This window comes from Polypterus senegalus, chromosome 15, assembly GCF_016835505.1.
Source record: "Polypterus senegalus isolate Bchr_013 chromosome 15, ASM1683550v1, whole genome shotgun sequence".
Classification (NCBI taxonomy): domain Eukaryota; kingdom Metazoa; phylum Chordata; class Cladistia; order Polypteriformes; family Polypteridae; genus Polypterus; species Polypterus senegalus.
Window position 1 is genome coordinate 90,217,468 of NC_053168.1, and position 16,688 is coordinate 90,234,155.

A 16,688-nucleotide genomic window follows, 5' to 3' on the forward strand; every position below is an offset into this window, starting at 1 on the left:
TAATCAAGGCATGAGCTGGGAGAACTTTGTGCACGTTCTGCGGCGGTGGGGGGATGGAATAGCAGGCTGCTTGGTGCTTGTCTTGATTGGCACATTTACAAGTCAAAAGACACCGATGGAGAGGTGCAATGGGATTTAAGGTGGGCCGGATTTACAAGTTTTTTCATAGGCTTTGGTAATTTTAGTGTAAACAAAGCTGTTGATGAGGTGGTGTGAGGGAATTTAAGGTGGAATTTAAGAATATTTTCATAAGGTTCAGGGATTCTAGTGTTAAGCAGCCAGCTGTCATAGTGCCTATGTCAACATTTTTTACTTTGGCTATTTCCACATGGCCCTTTCTTAGCTAACATATAGTATGTGTTTTTATCATAATGGTACAATAAATGACATGGCAAAAAATCATATATTAGAGTGTTACTAGCCCTTACTTGAAATCATTTGAACTCATAAAGCAAAAAATGTAATAAAATGGAGTTTAACTGTTGATAACATTTAAATATAAATAGTAGGCATTTCTACTTTCAACTTATTCTTATTATTTGACTTCCATTATTTTTTAAGGAAATCAAATAGGCATCCTTCAAGCAACAGACATGGATAGAAAAAAAGAGAACTCTTTCCTTAAGTATGAACTCCTTGACCAGGAACCAGATCAGCCTAATGCTAGGATGTTCATGATTGATCCATATTCTGCGAATATCCAGATATCCAGTGACAACTTCCAGAAGAAAATTGTGTCTGAATACAAGTTAAATGTGAGAGTCTCTGACATGGATGGGGAACCCACAGGTAAGTTATAGATTTAAGATTTAGAAAAGTAGCCAACTCCTGATGCAGAATTCTTCAACTTCAGAAAGTACTTAAACATAATAAATGTGTGGCAAAACTCTTATAGGATCTATCATGTTTTGGGCTTGTTATATATACATACAGTGGATTCAGAAAGTAATCAGACCTCTTCGCTTTTAAGACAATTTATTGTGGTGTTGACGTAATTTTAAATGGATAAACTGCCATTGTTGCCAATCAATCTACACTTGGTTGTCTAAAATGAGAAAGTAAAAGCATGTTTTCAGAAAGATTTATAAATTTATTAAAAATGATGCAATTTACCCGGAATATACAGGAAAATTGCTGCATTTTAAATTTAAAATATACGTAATTCTGCATGGTGTCAGACATAAAGTGTGATGTATAAATCTTGACATGTTGTATTCTGGCATGGATCCATGTCACTCAGATTTAAGCCATGAGATTTATCCAAAATCTCATTTATTATACCACGTCTTATCGTTGTGCAGTGAAGCATTGTGGCCACATGACAAAGAAATGGGAAAAATGACAGATAGAACTTCATAATCTTAAACATCAAAAACAAAGTTGGCCATCAGATCTCTTATAATGATGTCGTAAATAACTTTGTATCCAGAAAAGCCAGAAAAGAGAGATTCTAAGGTGAAAGTGTAATACTGAGGTATTTAGTAAGAGGAAGAAATATCTGGAAAAAAAAGAATAAAAGAATTAAATGGCTTAAATTTTACTTGGAATTTCTTTGCATATCTGTACATAGTTTTCATAATTATTCTGCTTTATATTTTATTCTTGAACAATTATTTTAATGTTGTTACAGGTTCATCTTTTCATTTTATGGTATTATTTACACATTTATTCAATTTATTTGATGTTGTTTTTGTTTTGGGTTGCATGTTTTATTTTTAAAATAAGTTATTTTATTTTATTTGAAGTTAATAGTTGTTCTACACTTTTACATGTTGAAAATTTTTTAACAAAAAGCAATTAAAGTGTTTAACATATTTACAGTAAATGCATGGCCTACTGGTTTATTTGGTTACTTTTCAACATACCACATTCAGTACACAACTTATCACTGTACTGTCCTCAAAGTACTGTATCTCTTTGATTAGGGATTTTTCATCCCAGCCCTCAGGCCCTCCCACACAGTCCAACTTTTTGCTCTGTTCTAACTCCCTTCTACAACAGAGCCAAGCATTCAGTAATACTGAACAGCTGGTTAAGGTGTGCTGACAGTTAGGGTCAAACAAGTTGAACTGTCTAGGGGAGCATGAGGACTGAGTTAGGGACTTTTTACTTTGAATATTAAAGTGCACATTAACACAATACTACTTTGGGGCATTTACTACCTTACTACAGAAGGGTGAAAACATGCTAGGCTGATATTGGTATAATGTAAGCAACAGCAACAACTAATAAAAGTGGTAATGGGTGTGATAAATTTATAGAAGGTGTGTGAATGATCGAGCATTGATAATAGTAGTTTTGGCAGTTATGGGGGACAAACCTTGTTCTGCTTAGGGCCTCATAAAGGCTTGGGCTGGCCCTGATAATGAGCCAGCAATTTGAGCAAAATTGAATTTGTTTCAGTTCTGATTAAAAGTTGTGATATTATGCTGTTAAGCATAATTAAAGTGACACCATTGAGCCAAGAAGAATGGTGTTTCCTTATATTTTTTTATGACGACAGGACTGCACTTTTCATCAGACAGCAGGAGTGCGCTGTGGCTGATAGTTTGAATGGGAAGACTACAGGTATTTTTTCCCCCTCAAGTTCTTGGAAACATTTCAATTGTCTTTCTGGATTGCAGTTTTAATAGAACATTTTTTCTCTCGTCGTAGGTTGACTTTAGCCATATTGTATTTCCAAAATATGCTATTTCCCTGTTTATTTTCCTCTGGAAATTTTTCAGGTCCAGCAGTTGGGTGTATTGCATTGCTAAACCCTTAAGGAGCAATGTTTCATTCTTTCCACTTGCCAGAAGGCCTCCAAAAAACTTTTTTTGAATGTGTTTTGTGATTGAAAAAATCACAAATGAAATGCATTTTAGTTTAAATCTTGCAAAATTGTAAACAAATGGAAATGTTTTGCTTATTATTACGTATTTTATTGTGTAGTGCGACGCCACTGCAGTACTTGCCAGTGATAATGGTTTCTCACTCTTTCTATTGCTCTTTTAGGTAGCTCACTATCATTAAAAGGTTTACTCGCTATTACTGTAATAGTTGGAACTCTTATGTGACTTTAGCAGGCTTGCTGTTTCCCTGAAACTGGCTCTGAAGCTTATTTGCGTGACAGAATGTAAGCTCATACTGATGGTGGCTCATCCCTAGCTTGATGCAACTTGTCAGCACCGTTGCAGTATTTTCTGATATTATGTTTTTCATAACCTGTCGAGCAATGGTGGCATGGTTGTACTTGTTGGTCTTGCAGACATATATGAATGTCATTCTGTGTATACAAGAATATAAATCTGAAATATATCAATACCTTATATTTATTAAATGCCAGTGCCATTATACACCTGCACATCAGACATTACATGATGATCATAATACCAACCAACCAACATTTAGTGTTAGGTGCTTTATGCACCATGTTGTTTGCACACATGATAAAAAAAGTGGAGAGGAAATAGGGAAAAAGAGAAAATATGCATTATAGGCAAGCTAAAAAAAACCTGAATGAAGTATGATTTTATCTATACTAATAAAAGGCAAAGCCCTCACTGACTGACTGACTGACTGACTGACTGACTGACTGACTGACTGACTGACTCACTCACTCACTCACTCACTCACTTATCACTAATTCCCGTGTAGGTAGAAGGCTGAAATTTGGCAGGCTCATTCCTTACCGCTTACGTACAAAAGTTGGACATGTTTCATTTCGAAATTCTACGTGTAATGGTCATAACTGGAACCTATTTTCATCCATATACTGTAATAGACTGCAGTTCGATGGCCGTGGGAGACAGAGTTGCGTCTCGCATCATCACGCCTCCCACGTAATTGAGTGCCTGCCCATATAAGGTAAATATTCGCAGGTCAAGGACTGTGCTTAGCATATTCATAAGTAAAAATATCTGAATCACAAACTGATGTTAATTATATTTTGTCCATGAATACTTATTAAATAATTCCAAATAGTCTGTCCGCTTCCTTTCATAGCTTTTCCGATGGTTGTGCTGCTTCCAGGCATGTATTTTCATATTAAAGCATTTAACCAATCACATTTCAGCCATCATTTGTTGTCAGGCAGAGAGGCCTTTACAATCCATTGTGCAGGCACTCTAACACAGAATAAATGTTGATTTACCTGTTGCTTCAACCAATCAGATTTTGAGTTGGTGTCAGTAGGGCCCTCTAGCAGGCGTACGGCAATGTCACCGTATTCAGACCCATTGATTGGATAGATGGCGATATAAGGAACTCTACGAGGCCACTGAACGCACCGCAAGCGATCCGAGCGAAAAATCGTCGCACGCACTATGGCCAACTCCATGGCAGGATTCTGGACAATATTATTTGCCAGACACAGAACAGATTTCAAGACCACGAAAACCTGATGTTTGTCACACTCCTCGAGCCCCAGAAGTTTCGGGAATACAAAAAAAATTTCACGCATGCAGCCTTCTCCAGTTTAATACAAGAGCCATGGAGCGCTTTTTGATCTGTCTTGGCTAAAAACAGAACTGACTGTAATGTATGCCTTGGATGATTTTGCAGGAAAATCTCCCAACTGATCTCCTTGACTTCCTTCATCAGAAAAATCTGAATGAGCATCGGGCAGCTGTTCACATTGGTATATTTGGCGGTGACCATTCCCGTGTATGCTGCTTCTGTCGAGTGGACATTTTCAGCCCTAAAGCGAATTAAAACTTATGCCAGAAATACGACAGGGCAGGTTCGACTTTCAGCATTAGCTTTGATGGCGATAGAAAGGGACTTTTTGATGGAACTAAAGCGCACAGATAATCCGTACAACAGAGTAATTGAACTGTTTTTGAGGAAAGAGATGAGGATGGATTTTGTTTACAAATAATCCGAATTTTCGGTGAGTAAAATGTTGCGATTTTCCTAAATAATATTGCAAGTTTATGAGTTATTATTGATGTTTTTTATGTGTGTCGCGGCTGTGGCTGCAGTAGAAAGGAACTTGCTCACCCTTGATTTGTCTATTCAATAAAGGCATTTAATGTGGCTACAGGAGTTATCTTAGATATATTATATAAGATAACTCCTGTATATATATACCCCGATCTACATAGTGTCAAATAAACAAGCCACACGCCGTTGCGCAACACAAGAGGCTTCGCCTCTAGCACTGATGTCCAAGGTTCAATTCCCGAGAGGGGGTGCAGTTAGTGTGTACGCCTGATGAGCCCAGAATTAGGGTGAAACACATGCCGTGTACTCTTTGTATTATTTGACAGTAAAACTATTTATATATATATACACATATATTATATATACACACACACATACATATATATCAGTGCTTTCCGATTCATTTTACACTCGCACCCCCTGTGACGGATGATCCCAATTTCGCACCCCAATGGTTTGAGAAGAAGTATGAAAAAATATGAGGTCAACGCAGAAAAACAGATCACCAATTGAAGCTTTATGAATAATGGATACTTTATTCGCCATCAATAATTGTTTTGGTAAAGCCATACTCAGTGTAATCCTCCTTCCATTTTCAAATTTTTTCGCAAATAGCCATGATTAAATGAATGGTAAAAAAGTAAGAGTGAAGCGAGGGTGACTTATTCAGGCAGGCAGGCGACAGCTCAATAGCTCAATAGCTCAAATTTGGATATAAGTAGGTTCTATTTAGTCGCCAGAAATATCTTTGGTAGGAATGGAAGTTGAATTTAGTCTTTAAATTTCTATGGTGAAGAAACATTTATGCAATGATGACTAAATTTAACTTACATTCCTACTAAACATATTTCTGTCGACCAAATAAAAATTACTTATATTTAAAATTTAAATAGAACTTGAACAGATACGATAGTTCATAATTCCCACGCAGCACTAAGTGCACGTAAGAGCAGGAGTCATCCGTTTTAACAAGCAGCGTATTGCACTGATACGAAATAGCCTGCCCATTTAATTATTTAGGAATCGATAAATAAATAAAGATTTTGTACAAATAATGTTTTTAATTTTTCTTCCTCGATGGATTCTGGCACCCCCAGCAACAGCTGCTTGCACCCCAAAGGAGATATATATATATATAGATATAGATATAGATATATAGATAGATAGATATATAGATATATAGATAGATAGATAGATATAGGTAGATATATAGATATAGATAGTGTCAGGGATGCCAGGGTCAACGACCCGGCCGGGACGGCGTGAGGGACCAGAAGAGGGTCAAAGCCCACCCTGGATCACGTGGGAGCCGCCTTCCTGGTTGTTATGGGGGTCACGGGTTGAGGGCATGGAAGCCCTACCCTGTAGGGGCCCGTGGTCACCACCAGGAGGCGCCCCAATGCCTTGGAGACCTGTTGCCCCAGCACTTCCGCCACACCAGGAAGTGCTGGGGGGAAGACTTTGGGAGACACCCGGAGAGCTGCCGGGAGGACAGCCGGCACTTCCGCCACGCTGGGGCGTGGCCAAGGGAGGAATGCCGGGAACACCTGGGGCTCATCCGGGAACTGTATAAAAGGGGCCATCTCCATTCATTCAGGGCTGGAGTCGGGAGGAGGCAGGACGAAGCACAGAGGAGGTGTGGAGGTGGCCCGAAGAGAGGCATTTGTGGCCAGGACTGAGTATTTGGGGGGTTTTTGTGCACGTGACTGGGTCTGAGTGACCATTATTTGGGTCTGTGTGACCAATTTAATTGTAACTATTGTAAATAAACGTATGGTGGTTGAAAAACAACATGTCCGCCTGTCTGTGTCCAGGCCAATAGAGATATAAATAGATAGGTATAGATAGATAGATAAATAGATATACTGCTCAAAAGAATTAAAGGAACACTTTTAATCAGAGTATAGCATAAAGTCAATGAAACTTATGGGATATTAATCTGGTCAGTTAAGTAGCAGAGGGGGTTGTTAATCAGTTTCAGCTGCTGTGGTGTTAATGAAATTAACAACAGATGCACTAGAGGGGCAACAATGAGATGACCCCCAAAACAGGAATGGTTTAACAGGTGGAGGCCACTGACATTTTCCCTCCTCATCTTTTCTGACTGTTTCTTCACTAGTTTTACATTTGGCTACAGTCAGTGTCACTACTGGTAGCATGAGGCGATACCTGGACCCTACAGAGGTTGCACAGGTAGTCCAACTTCTCCAGGATGGCACATCAATACGTGTCATTGCCAGAAGGTTTGCTGTGTCTCCCTGCACAGTCTCAAGGGCATGGAGGAGATTCTAGGAGACAAGCAGTTACTCTAGGAGAGCTGGAGAGGGCCATAGAAGGTCCATAACCCATCACCAGGACCAGTATCTGCTCCTTTGGGCAAGGAGGAACAGGATGAGCACTGCCAGAGCCCTACAAAATGACCTCCAGCAGGCCACTGGTGTGAATGTCTCTGACCAAACAACCAGAAAGATTTCATGAGGGTGACCCAAGGGCCCCATGTCCTCTAATGGGCCCTGAGCTCACTGCCCAGCAGCATGCAGCTCGATTGGCATTCGCCATAGAATACCAGAATTGGCAGATGCACCACTGGTGCCCTGTGCTTTACAGATGAGAGCAGGTTCACCCTGAGCACGTGACAGAAGTGAAAGGGTCTGGAGAAGCCATGGAGAACATTATGCTGCCTGTAACATCATTCAGCATGAGCAGTTTGGTGGTGGGTTAATGTTTGTCTGGGGAGGCATATCCATGGAGGGTCACACAGACCGCTACAGGCTTGACAAAGGCACCTTGGCTGCCATTAGGTATCAGGATGAAATCCTTGGACCCATTGTCAGACCCTATGCTGGTACAGTGGCTCCTGGTGCACGACAATTCCTGGCCTCATGTGTTGAGAGTATGCAGGCAGTTCCTGGAGGATGAAGGAATTGATACCATTGACTGGCCACCACACTTTCCTGACCTAAATCCAATAGAACACCTCTGGGACATTATGCTTTGGTCCATCCAATGCCACCAGGTTGCACCTCAGACTGTCCAGGAGCTCAGTGATGCCCTGGTCCAGATCTGGGAGGACATCCCCCACAACACCATCTGTCATCTCATTAGAAGCATGCACCGATGTTGTCAGGCATGTATACAAGAACACAGGGGCCATACAAAGTGCTGCGTACAATTTTGAGTTGCTGCAATAAAATTTTGGCAAAATGGACTAGCCTGCCACATAATTTTTTCACTCTGATTTTTGGGGCGTCTTTGAATTCAGGGCTCTGTAGGTTGATCATTTTCATTTCCATCAAACGATGTGGCATCCTTTCGTTCCTAACACATTACCCAGTCTATATCAGTATAGATATCCAAGAGGATTTCTTTTTCCCATTGAGATCTGATGTGTTTTCAAAGTGTTCTTTTAATTTTTTTGAGCAGTTTATATGTATATATATTTTGCTATTCATGTATATGTGTATATGTACTGTATATATGTGTATATGTATATGTATATGTATATATATGTGTGTATATGTATATATATGTTTATATGTGTGTGTGTGTGTATATATATATATATATATATATATATATATATATATATGCCAGCAACACTCATGAAAATGACAAAACAATTATATTGTCAATCATGTTACGTTATTTTCAAAATGTTTCCTTTTCTTTTTAATTACTTATTTAACACACTACTTTTCTGCTGCGAAGCGTGGTTATTTTGCTAGTTGTATAATGTAAGCCAGTCACTTTTGCTCAGAAGATGATAGAAATAGAATGACTGAGGTTGCATAGTTTGATTAAGTAAAAGTAATCTGCAATTTTTACTGTTTTCTGTTTTTAGAAATTTAATTCAAAATCCATTTTATAATGACGCAGATCTATTTGTAGAGTTTGGTTTTAATATGGCATCATGATTTGTAGCAATTTTATATGAATCTGTGTTGAATCGCTTTAATTACCACTATGTGTGCTGACCTACAATCAATTAATGAACAAAAACACCATCTCCTCCAAAACACCCCCCAACCCGATCCCTGTAGATGCTTCACCCGGCCTGCGGTGGTCATTTTTTTTATATTACAATAGTCTCTTTAAAAGATATGCAACAATGATTACTGTGAAATAAAAACATTGTCTTGGACCCACTAATAATTAAACACCATAGACATTATTAAATATCTTATCACTAGAAATTCTGTTATGCCAAGATTAAAAAGGATATGGGGTACAATGCATTTAATTTGGGGAGAGTTAAATACATTTAAATTACTTGCCAGTTGTGTAATAGTAGCTACTGACAAAGAAGGGGTTGTAATATTGTGAATGTCCAGACCAGGATTTGTGCTATGTTTTATGAGTTTTTGTCAGCACTAATAGTTTCAACATGAATGAATTGACATCACTAATTTGATAAAGATTGCAATGTTTGAGTGAGAAAGGACCTCTTGTTACATTACATATGTTTTTAGTAAATGCATGGTGTTGTCCATGTACTTGGAATACAAAAAAATATCTATTTATTACTGCTCAGAACAAAAGCCAATTGAAAGTCTCTTAAACTAACTGAAATTGTCTATGTATCAGAATCATTTACCTGACAGTGTTTCTCAGCCACTGGATCGGGAGTTGCTATTGTTTATAATGCTAGTGGGTCACTCCAATGATCATGCTCAATTCTGAGACGGTGCGACGATTGAGCTCCATATTGAGTTCCATTCACTAGAGACCCCCCTTACTCTGTGGTTTGCGACGACATTTAAATAGGAAAAAGTGGGTTGCAGCACCACAAAGTTTGAGAAACACTGATTTACCAGTTCTGGGCTTGTATGGGGTGTCCTAGTAAAACAGAGTGCAAGGTAAGAAGGAAACTTGGTCATGCTACCAGTCTAGTGCTTGGTACACTCGCACACACCTATCCACATTCGCTCACAAAAGCCTTATATGCTCATCTTTTGGGATGGTAACATTTTATTTACATTAATATCTTCAAGGTTAAATAGATATATTGTAATCTGCATTTGTTTGAGTAGCTTGATTCTCAGATTGTTCATTCTACTTCATTGTTTTTAATTGAATGACTGCTCTATCACTTACTGTTGTTTTTTAACCTGTATTTGACCACATTCATCAGTTAGACTTTAGGCTATATCCAGTATTCTCAATCTTAGCACTTAAATTATTATTTCTTCTTCTTATGACTTACCATTATTTTATTTAATAATTTATTTATTATTTTACTTAGTCACTACTCCAATTATAGTGCTAATTTAGTACTTACTGTTTGTAGATTACTCTTTCTCTCTTGTTGGAATGATGATTTACCTTAATGAAGGAGGAAATGTTTTTTTTTTTGTGGATGAATAAAAATTATCTGTGTTGCAGACAGATATAATCCGATGACAAAGAAATAAATACACCTCGAAATAAGTTCAACACCAATAATTCACGTTGGCTTAAGGCTTTTTACCTTCAGACAAAACATCTACACACTTAAGAGGTATTGAATGAAACAGTTACCACAAAAAAAGTGTCCTGGATTCATTCCTGCCTTTTACTCAATATATATGCACCTGTTCCCCATATTCTTGGAAGATATGACTGCCGCTTAAATTAATTAAACAGACTGAAACTATAAATAATCCTTACTAGGAAAAAAAAGAAGGTGAGTTTAGGACAAGAAATATTTTTAAAAAGATACTATCAAATAGGAATAACATATTATAGGTATAATATTTCTGGAAAAACTCCTTTAAGTACAGTTGGTTTCTTAAATGGAGAAATATTTTCCACTGACTTGCTGGATAGAAAGCAGTCATTCAGGTGTTCAAAGTTCTCTTGTTCACTTTTGTGTTTCATATAAAAATGAAAAATAGATTAAAAGTTGGTTTAAAATGTTTTATTTCAGGATTCAGCACTAATTGCAGCGTTACCATCAAAGTCATTGATATAAACAACAAGATTCCTGTATTTGACAAACTGCAGGTAATTTACCCATTTATTATAAAATATAATGAATAAATATGTCATAAAACACATGAATTGACTGTTGAATTAAGTTATGTTGGGTACATTTTATTCAGTATCTTAACATTGACTTCTTTATTCCAAGGTATACTTCATAACTTTGATGTTTCATGCCTTATGCTCATCGCGTAACTTGATTATGCCTGTGTGGTTTATTCACTAGTAATGATTGAGGTAATTTTGGGATTGCTTACCTGATATTAACCATGTTGTGGGATCTAAAAAAGAGGTTCATTTGTGGTTCCTGCTCCTCTAGATGCCCCATCCCAAGGTCTGCTTCCACACCCTTTCATGAAATAGGTCTTACAATTGCCTTATACTCTACCCTATAATTTTCTTGCATAAACTTAATTCTGGAGAGCCTTGCCCTTTTTATTGTGGTTCTGACATACATGTATGCCCTCACCACTAATAAACCTTCCATGCCTTTCAAGTATTTAAGCTGTTTCTTTAATTCGGGCTATTTTTTGTTTGTATCAGTTGGGCTACCCTTTGCTTCCATGGACATTTCATTACATAGTGTAATATAATAATTGAATGGAATAATAATAAGAATGCAGGCAATGTGGTATAGTGGTTAAGGCTTTGGACTTCAAACCCCAAGTTTGTGGGTTCAAATCCTATTACTGAAACTGTGTGTCCCTAAGGAAGTCACTTTACCCACCTGTGCGCCAATTGGAAAACCAAAAAAAATGTAACTAGTTGTATCATAAATGTTATACGTCACCTTGGAAAAAGGTGTTAGCCAGATAAATAAATTATAAATAATGATGTATGGAGTAAACAAGATTTCATTATTAATTAAGGTCTTGTTAGAATTTAGGAAATAGTGCTACTATATTTGTATTTAAAAATGTTGATTCACCATGTGATAAATTGTGTAAATTGCTACTTAAAAATAAATAACCAAATAAATAATGCCTCGCAGTAAGGAGGCCTAGGTTCGCTTCCCGGGTCCTCCCTGCGTGGAGTTTGCATGATCTCTCCGTGTCTGCGTGGGTTTCCTCCGGGTGTTCTGGTTTCCTCCCACTGTCCAAAGATATACAGGTAGGGTGCATTGGCGATCCTAAATTGCCCCTGGTGTGTGCTTGGTGTGTGCCCTGTGGTGGGCAGGCGCCCTGCCCGGGGTTTGATCCTGCCTTGCGCCCTGTGCTGGCTGGGATTGGCTCCAGCAGATCCTCGTGACCCTGTGTTAGGGTATAGCGGGTTGGAAAATGACTGACTGACTGATAAATAAATAAGCAAGTTTTCAATACTTGCCTGGACAGATATTAACAATATATCAAAAGATTAATGGTTCAAAACAACAACAAATAATAATTTCGAGCAATGCTTTCATGTGCCTGCCTTAGTTAATGTTGTTTGCAAGAAAATTAAGAATTTAAATAATTGGCTTACACTCCATTGATGTCTAATATACACTGTAACAAGAAAACATGGGTTCAACAGAAGAGTGCTGGGGTGTCTGATGGCAACCTAACCTAAAACTGTCAAAATTAAACTTAAGTACTGTAAATGAAAAGGCACACGAGAGTTCAAAATTCAACAATGTTGTCAGAACAAGATGATAAAGAGAACACCTAGTGGTGTAATTGGTCTCCTGATCCAAATGAAGCCTGACTTCCAACAGCTGTGGTCCCCTTTTATTGTCTGCCTGGAAGGGATGGGAGATTGAGGCAGAAGTTATGTCACGGTTCTTTCAGTCTTGAAGCTTTTGGACTGTGGACAGACAGGAGAGATGCATTAATGTTGGCACCCTCTCCTGGTTCGAGTTGGTAGTGCTTACCTTTCTGGATTTCTGAAGATAACCCTGATTTAAACTCCAGAATTTCCATATGTTCCAGATATTTTTAAATGATGCAGACTAATAAATGGTAAGTTGTTTTAACATATCCACATTGTTTAGTCATGCAGACCTAGTGAGATCCAAGTACGTTAGTAATACTGTATAGTTGTGTGGTATGAGCATGTGTCTATATGTTGTATAAGTCAATAAATTACAGTTAAGGATTTTAAGGAATAATTGCCAAATGAATAAAATGAGAGCATCTGCCCAATTTGACGTAGAAAAAAATAAATCTTCTGAAATTACTAAAATTAATGAAGGCTGAAATGAGTTCTCTTCTCAAAATGATGGCTTTTCAGCTTCATTATATGCCTTAGAAAAGATTTGTTTGATTATTAGATTAATGTGTACTTAAACATAAATAAACTGTGACAAATTTATTATATAGTAAACACTGTGCAAAATTCCCTGCTTTATGCTGAACCTAGGCAAGAGACGCCCCACAAGACTATTGCACATGCACGCCGTTTTGTTCCTGAATTGTAACATGCTCACAGTCTCTGCCTGCTTGTTTGTGTTTTTTGAAGTTATACTTTGCTGCTACCTTTTGTAACTGTGTGTTGTGCGTTACTGACAAAATATCACACATGCACTTATATATACACATATCTATTAAAGTACTTGAAGCAAGCTGGAAAAGGGTGTTATCTACTTTCTGGTGTAGCTGCAGTTCTTTCTAGCCAAAGAATTAGGCCAGCAAGTGCACAATCAGCACAGTAACATACAACTGTCCCTCACAAACATGTCATATGAGCCAGTGAATGTAAAAGGTAATTTGAGCAAATCTTGAAAAATGACTGTACTTAACAACATTTTCATTTTTCATATTTATTTTCCAGTACCCTCCACTTAATATATCAGAAGATGCAGCAATTGGAACCCTCGTGTATAAAATTTGCGCCACTGATGCAGATGATCCAGGAACAGGTAGCTGGAAAATCATATATAAAGTTGCTGAGGGAGACCCCGCTGGAATGTTTATTGTTGACACAGATGAAGAAACTAATGAAGGATATGTGAAGATAAACAAGGTGCAGCAATTCCCCTTTACTTCTTAATATGTCAGTATTTTTTGTTTGAAATGCTCAATTACATAAAACAAATAAAATAGAATTATTTACATCTGAAGTTTTTTTTTTACACACTTTAGTATAATTTTTCCAATTGGCGAGGTATAGCATGTCTGGATCTGCCACACCAGATTCTCATCTTTATCTTTTAGCGTGGAGCATTTTCAAACTGTCTGTGGCTAGACTATGTTGATCTTCTAGCCAGTAGATGCTTGCAAGAAAACCACTACCAGACCTGGCTTCAAGAGTTGGACTCTGTGCTGAGCAAGGTTGTTTCTTTTGGGCTTTGTTTGGGTCTGGCCCTTTCACTTCGACCAATATGCCAAGGGTAACTCTGTCAGGAGAACATTTAACTCCTGACAAAATAGTCATGACCCCTGGGCAGTAACTGAAAAAATTAGATCAAGAATGAAATGAAGTTCCTACACAGCATTACTAGACTTGTTCACTGTGACAGGAGGAAGAGCTATTCAATATGAAATGTTTCCAGAGTACAAATCCTGCTTTGCTTAATTAAGAGGAGACAATTGAGGTGGTTTAGGTAAGTAGTTAAGATGCCCCAAGGTACGTTCCCTAAAGGACTACAAGGCATGACCAACTCAGAGACCCAGGGCAGACCCAGGACACAGAGGGGCATTATATTTCTCTGATATACACGTAGTTTCCCAATGGGTGTGTTGTTTTATTTTGCTGAGAATTGAAGGTGACCTTGTCAGCCTGGCTCAAGATTCTCCCTGCAGCCCTCAATAGTATTAATAGATTGAAACTGATTGAGTACAACTGTTCCTAATCACTTGCATACTTTAATACAGTCCAAAGACATAATGTGGGGTGCACTGAAACAGCCTTTGGTTTGCTTTTTCACCTGGATTATATGATAAACCTTTATCCTTATAGCTTTCAATCTCACAGACACATGCTCACTGGAAGCATGCCTTTTGGGAAGAACAATATGTCTTGTCTTGCATCTCTTTAATAAACACACTTACTAAAATGTGATGTACATCACATTGCCTCTAAATGCTACAATTTCTTGATTGTATCCTAAGACTAAGCTCCAAAACATAATGCTGCCACTCTTGTCTGGTGTGCTGTCCATCTGAGGGTTTATGACTCAAGGTTTGGCTCCAAGTGCAGGCTTTGTTATCTTTTTTTCCAATGTTGGCTTCAGCAAAATTGCCTTTATTTCTGTATATGTCCCAACACAATATAGCAGTTCTTTTTTCCCAAAGTTTATACCGGTGAAATTCTCAAATATCAAGGACCCAAGCTGTCACTGGCATTAATGTCAATTAATTCACAAACCCATTGCTGGGAAAATCCTCTCCACTCCAGGGCTGCTGTGCCACTACATCGACTCACTGTCTATGTACTTTTATGAGCAATTTGAGCTTAAAGGATTCTTCTTGCCTTATTATCCACCAACCAGGGAATATTAATTTTTGTCATTACTTTTCAGGACTCAGTTACATATTGATCTCCCACTCTAATAAATTCTAAACTGCTTTCTTCCTCCATCTGTTACCACAAATATCCACTCATTTATGAAGGATTTTCCCATCTCAAAGCTGTTGGAGGAGGAGGCCTTTATGAGTCCTATGGGATCTCCTGGTCCAGAATATTTGTCCCCAAACTCTTGTCAGCTTTCTGGAAGCAATTGCCAGCCCCTATCTGCCAAATGTTCAAGATGATTAACTCTACATTCAGATTGAACCCTTCAATAAATATGACTCTAATTATTCTTCTTCTGAAATAGGATAAAGACCGCACTGATTATTTAAAATATATACCACTGCCTGATTCAAATAGTAATACATGATCAAACTGGTTTTATCAAATGCCAGCATGGAACATCAATTTATGCTGCTTACTCCATGTCATATATGTTGTTCCCTGTCTGTCTAACCCCTCAGCAATTGCATTGTAATTAGATACAGAGATAAATAACTTTATAATTGTGAAATGTTACCTTAATATAGCTGCTTATACAACCCCTGTATACAGTCTTATCTGGACATAGACAGCTGCTTTAAACCAAGAGACTTACTAACTTAGCATAAGCAGACCAAACAGTTGAGCTACACCTGTGCCAATCACCAACGAAGCTGCCTGCTCACCGCGCTGTTTCTATTGGAAAACGTCTTTTCCTTAGTTGCTAACCCTTGTAGGAATATGGTAATTAAACACACCAGGTGCTCTTATCATTATACCTTGAATATATTATTATACAGATTCCTGTGTTTGTTATTTTGGTTCACCTATGATACAGTTACAGCTAAGTATATTGGTTATGTGAGCATTTGGTATCTGCTTTATAGTGCCCCATATGTACAGCTTTACCCGCATGTGGACAGCTGTCTCAAGCAAAGAGACTCACAAGCAGGCCAAATGGTTGTCTTCAGACCTGAGATAAACCTGTGCCAATCACTAAAGCAGGTGCCCGGTCACCATGCTGCTTTGAGTGAAAGACATCTCTACTCAGCTGCTAACCCTTGTGGGAAAAGGACAAACACCCACAACAGATGCTCTTAACAATTCACTCATACAGAAAATTAAGGTGATGGAAGATGAGTCTTTAAAGTCTGGGTGCAGAGTTGGTGCTCAGTCTGCAAAGGTCCTTGTCAATTTCTTTGTCTTCTCAGTTATCCTTGCTTTTCTCTGTACTGTTCTGCTCTGCCTGCCTTCCTTTCTTCTGATCTGCTTAGCATGCACCCAAAGTTAAAGGCCTAACTTCATGTTGAATTAACAATGATTAACCAATCAGTATTTGCCTTTCTGTAGCTGTCTGTCCATTCCAATCCTAATTACCCCAGGTCTAATAAATT

The 16,688-nt window shown here is 38.1% G+C and overlaps 1 protein-coding gene across 1 annotated transcript in view; it reads left to right on the forward strand.

The window, feature by feature from the left end:
- The window catches only part of LOC120515506 (cadherin-17-like), an 85,966-nt gene that overhangs the window by 32,807 nt on the left and 36,471 nt on the right, over positions 1–16,688 (forward strand). The window contains exons 9-12 of the mRNA XM_039736567.1: positions 562–789; positions 10,829–10,905; positions 13,633–13,824; positions 14,016–14,132. Of these exons, the coding sequence (XP_039592501.1) occupies positions 562–789; positions 10,829–10,905; positions 13,633–13,824; positions 14,016–14,132 (614 nt within the window). The remainder of the gene's footprint in view (positions 1–561; positions 790–10,828; positions 10,906–13,632; positions 13,825–14,015; positions 14,133–16,688) is intronic.